The sequence below is a fragment of the Cajanus cajan genome, chromosome 2 (assembly GCF_000230855.2).
Source record: "Cajanus cajan strain Asha chromosome 2, NIPB_CcT2T_4, whole genome shotgun sequence".
Lineage (NCBI taxonomy): Eukaryota > Viridiplantae > Streptophyta > Magnoliopsida > Fabales > Fabaceae > Cajanus > Cajanus cajan.
In genome coordinates this window covers 69218146-69223188 of record NC_138518.1, presented here as the reverse complement: position 1 = coordinate 69223188, position 5043 = coordinate 69218146, and the positions used below count along the sequence as shown (strand labels likewise).

General features: G+C 31.1%; 1 protein-coding gene across 1 annotated transcript; it reads right to left on the bottom strand.

The window, feature by feature from the left end:
• Positions 1 to 2143: 2143 nt before the first annotated feature.
• LOC109819272 (uncharacterized) lies at positions 2144 to 3907 on the bottom strand. Its single transcript, XM_083068859.1, has one exon. The coding sequence runs from the start codon at positions 3587 to 3589 to the stop codon at positions 2183 to 2185; it is 1407 nt and encodes a 468-aa protein (XP_082924985.1). The 5' UTR covers positions 3590 to 3907; the 3' UTR covers positions 2144 to 2182.
• Positions 3908 to 5043: the final 1136 nt, after the last annotated feature.

Genomic DNA, 5043 nt, shown 5'->3' with positions numbered 1-5043 from the left:
TAGCTTCGGAGGGAAGGACTTGAGAGTAGAGTGATAAGGAGGGAGTTTAAATTACCTCAACTATAAATTACTAATTACTAACATTTATCAATAAAAAATAACATATAAACAAAAATGTTACATATAAATTTTAGACTAAAATGAATAATTAAATATTTTAATTTTTAATTTTTATAAAACTATTTCAATTATTTTAGTGTATATATATATATATGTGTCTTTTAAATTTAATCTCTCTCTTTAGAAAAGTTCTATATTAAATAATAATGCAAAAAATGAAATGTCATACCATTGTGTTACGTATTGTCTATGTAGGCATACATAGTTTTATAATAACTAAAAAGTAAATTCCTAAATTATAGAGACTAAAATAATTATAATAATATACTGAATTTGAAAGAAAAAAAAATATCAAATTATAAGAATTAGTTAAAAATATTTAATTTAAAAAATAAAAATCATTGTTGATTACTATCATTATAAATTCTTCTTTTTCTCTTTCTCTCATTTTAACTATATAAGTCACCATTAAATAAATCAACCTCAAACCTAAACACATTTAAGTCAAATCGTAACCTAAAACTGTAATTTCTTTCAATAATAATGCGAATTGCAATTTCCACCAACTATGAAAACCAATGACAAGAAGATGATAAACTAAGAACTACTAATTAAGTCATCACATTTGTCATTTAGCAATAAAAACATTAGCAACATGTTACATTTTCTAATATAACACAGCCGCAACATGCCACCGCCATCAAAGCAAAATCGTCGTTGTTGTCACTGGACAAATGATAAGAAGAAAAAAGAGTTTTTGATGCCTCCTTTAGCTTTGAAATTTTTCAACAGACATTGATGAATTATTTATTTTATTTTATTTCGACAAATATTAATTTTTAATTATTATGTTAATTGATGAATTGTTTATGATTCAGCATTAAAAAGACAATGATACTAATAATATCAAAAATATTGGTTAGAATAATAGAAGGAGAAGATGAATAGTGAAAGGAAAAAAATTATAGGATTTACAACAATAAGGGTGAATGAGTTTTTTAATTTTTTTTTTTCATATTTCATTTTCGCTTTTTTAAGTTCGCATAAAAAATATTTGTCATTTTAGTCCATAAGACATATGTTTACATGAGAGAAAAAATATTACATTGTTTGTAAGGTCATTTTTAACAAAACTTTTTTAACGACAAAAAAAATATTATAAGAAATAAAATGACGAAAATAGTTTCATTAGACTAAAAAACTAAATATTCAAATTAAAATGACTAAAAAATATTTAAACCTAAATTTTAAAATAATCATTACAAAAGTCACTAATTTTACCATTAATAATGATATATCAACTGTTTAAAATTTATTCTATCAACACATTTTAAATAAATTTTTTATTTTACTTTATTTTTTAAGCTAGATCAGTACTTATTAAATTTTTCCAAGCATCATTTTTTATTAAAAACCATTTTCCTTTGAAAAACCCAAACAAATTTCTAATTAGATATTTAAATAAAAATTGATTGATTACGATTTATTGTTGTTTTTTTTTTAATATATTTTTAAACCAAGTGATAACATAGCATTCATTGCCAATACAGTTTGAATAATAACTTGTAAGGATTTTGTCTATCTAGCACAAAATCATACATAAGGGAATGGGAGTGCAGGAGAAATCCTTTCTCTGTTCTAGCTTACTCGTTGTGTTAAGGCTTTGCAAGTTACAGGTAAAAAAGATTGAGAAATTCTCATAAGATTCTCTGTCTCTCCCAACCCATCAAAACAAGTGCTGAGGTGGGAATCTTTTTCATGGTGACAGTGACCAGAGCATGGTCATTAATGTCAGCAACGACACTTTTGCTAAAGGCTGCTTTAGACAACAACACTCGCTGAAAAGCCTTCACACTTCACATTTGTGACCCAGCTTTTCACATAAATGATAAAACAAAATCAAATCTCAAGGCCCAAATCTGTTTCTTTTTTCTTTTTCTTTTCACCCTTGCCATAGTGCATGCAATCCTATCTATTATTGAAGCCACCAAACATTGCAATGCATGCGACCTTATATCAATAACTTCCATGCACGTTTCCAACAAGTAAATGTAAATACCTTTATAATAAGATTCAGGAGGCAGGAGTGAAACATTTATATAAAACCAATGTCTAGTGTTAATTACAAAATGAGATTTATGAACGATAAAACCAAGGTAAATAAGGTGACTAGTAGATAACTTGGCCATGATGAACATGAACTTGAGTTGCTATCATACCAAGATGGCTTTATTCCTGAAAGGTCTTCAAGTGGGCCACCAGCAACATAGTTATCAGTTCTCTGTCGCATGTTCAAACAAGAAGGGATTTCCAAGTATGAAGAGAGGTTCTTGTTTGGCTGATCACCGATACAGAGCTCACTGTTTCCTCTTAAGTCCAATCTTTTACCTAACTTCTTAATGAAGTCACCAGGGAGCTGTAGGACCCCACTCAGCTTGTTGTGGCTGATATTCAGTTGATCTAGGTTTGGGAGTGACCCCAAATTTGGAGGAACTTGACCACTGAGGCTATTGTTACCTAAGGAAAGTGCTGTAAGGTTTTTCAAGGAAGAGAAAGAGTAGGGTATAGGACCAGTTAATCCACACCCTGATAAGCTAACTGATTTGAGCCTTCTAAGCTTCCCTATAAACTGGGGTATTCCTCTTTTAATAGGGTTGTCATCCATGAGTAAATATTCTAAAAGCTTTAAACTTGACAAACTCTCATTAATGGGCCCCTCAATAAAATTATGACTCAAATCAAGCAAGACTAACCTCTTGAGATTTCCTATATCAGGAGGAATGCTTCCACTAAGCATGTTGGAATGCAAATCCATCTTTTGGAGAAGCTGAAGTTGTCCAAGAGAATAAGGCAGAACCCCTTCAATTGCATTGCAACTAAGGTCCAATATGGTCATGCTTTTCAGGCCTCCAATTTCCTTTGGGATTTGACCACTTATGTTGTTGTAACTAAGGTCAAGTTGCTCTAGGCTAACCAAACCACCAACCTGGCTTGGGATTTTTCCCTGTAAACTGTTCTGGGACAGGCTAAGGACCCTAAGACTGGCAACATCTCCCAAACTTGTAGGAATTTCTCCGAAGAGAGATGGATTATTCTCCAAAGCAAGGTTTTCCAGGGAAGAGAAAGGACCAAAGAGAGTTTTGGTAAGAGTGACTGGTGAAGCAACAAAACAGTTAAAAATTGAAAGGGTTTTTATATACTTGAGTTTTGTCAAGGACTGTGACACATAAGCTGAGGGTTTGCAAGGTGGGGAAACTATATCAGGACCAATGTGGATTTTTGTGACATGAAAGATTGGTGGGTTATTGCTAACTTCACACTCAACACCTGGCCATGGAGTATCTGTGCATGGCTGTGGATGTGCTTGTGCCCAGTCAGGGTCTTCCAGAAGAGCATCCATCACTTCAAACAATCCCAACAGTTCCTCCTCTTCCATTATCATGTGCCCCCTATGTAAACCACTTCCCATTGACATCATTTCACCACCAATCATAATGAACCAAACAACAAGAAGAGACATGTATGCCATTTAGACACTAATGGAATTGCAAAAGCTGTGGATTAAGAGCCAACTGAAAAGGCAAGTTTCTCTTTCCCTATTTAAGCTTTCTTGATGGTGGTGTTGGTGGCAAAGGCGAAGAATGTAAAGGTGACTATAAGATTCTCATTTTTGTGTCAGCTATGAAGGCTGCAAAGGAAAATTAAATCAAAGCTGTTACCTCTCCCAAAAAAAATTTTGAGTGTGAGTATGACACTGTGACTGTTAGTTTGCATGGAAAAGGGTGCGAGATACTGAGATGAAATAGCAAGAAAAATGGACTACCATAAATGGCAATGTAATTTGCCAGAAATGTCAAGTTCCTAACGAACAGTTTATCTATTTGGCCAAAAAGTAATAAACTAATAATATCCTTTCCCTTGAATAGTTTCAAAATTAATAAAATTATATAATAATCTCTCAATATTAAATATTTATAAATTTAACTTTTAAGTTAATGTTTTTTTATTAATTTAATTATAACCCATTTAGAATATCCTCTATAAAAAGGTCTGGCTTAATAAATATAAATTATACTGAATTGAAACTCGACAAGAAAACGTTACTAACAATATCAAGTAACTAAGTTTTGTCCTACTATTTTAAGCATAAATTTGTGTTTATTCTTATAATTTTATATACAATAAAGATATGGCAAAAATCAATTTAACAAAAGAAGATTAAATATAAATAATATAAAATATTGCAAGTTTGAAGCACGAGACATGACACTGAGAACCTGGGACAATGCAATAAAGCCGGTACCAAAACAGGGCTATAAGGCAAAGCCTTTTACCTATAACCATGAACTTAGGCATCCCTTCATTCACTTCACATACCCAGTTTGATTGGCAGTATTATTAACCACTCTATTATCTTTTCCTTTCCTGTTCCACTGTTCATTACTGCTTCCATTCTTCTCCAGTACATATTTTACTACTTTTATTTATTATGTTTCCCGAGTATGAGTTTGAATCTTTTGATTTTGAAGTTCTTTTATAATTTGTATGTTTCATGTGCATGGTACAACGATAGATACTTCATACATGTGATGCTTACTGTTTACTAATCATGTCTTGCTGGTGTAATTTCTTCCCAGCCTTTTGCTAATGATGGATGAAATACAAAATTTGGGAGAAAAAAGATTATTAAGCATAAAAAGATATCAAGACAGGAGCTTCAAAAGAGATCGGAATAGGAATGACCAAATACATTAATTCTAATATCCTAGTTAAATTGTAAAACTAAATAATCATATAATTACAAGTATTTTTAAAATATATATTTTAAGATAATTAACATCAATATAAATATAATATCCTGTTATATAAAACTATTATTCAGTAAATCAAGGAATTGTATTATTAATACATATTAAGATCATGTGTGACATTAGATCAAATTGAGACAATCAAAAGTATGAACACTTTTAATTGTACCTACGC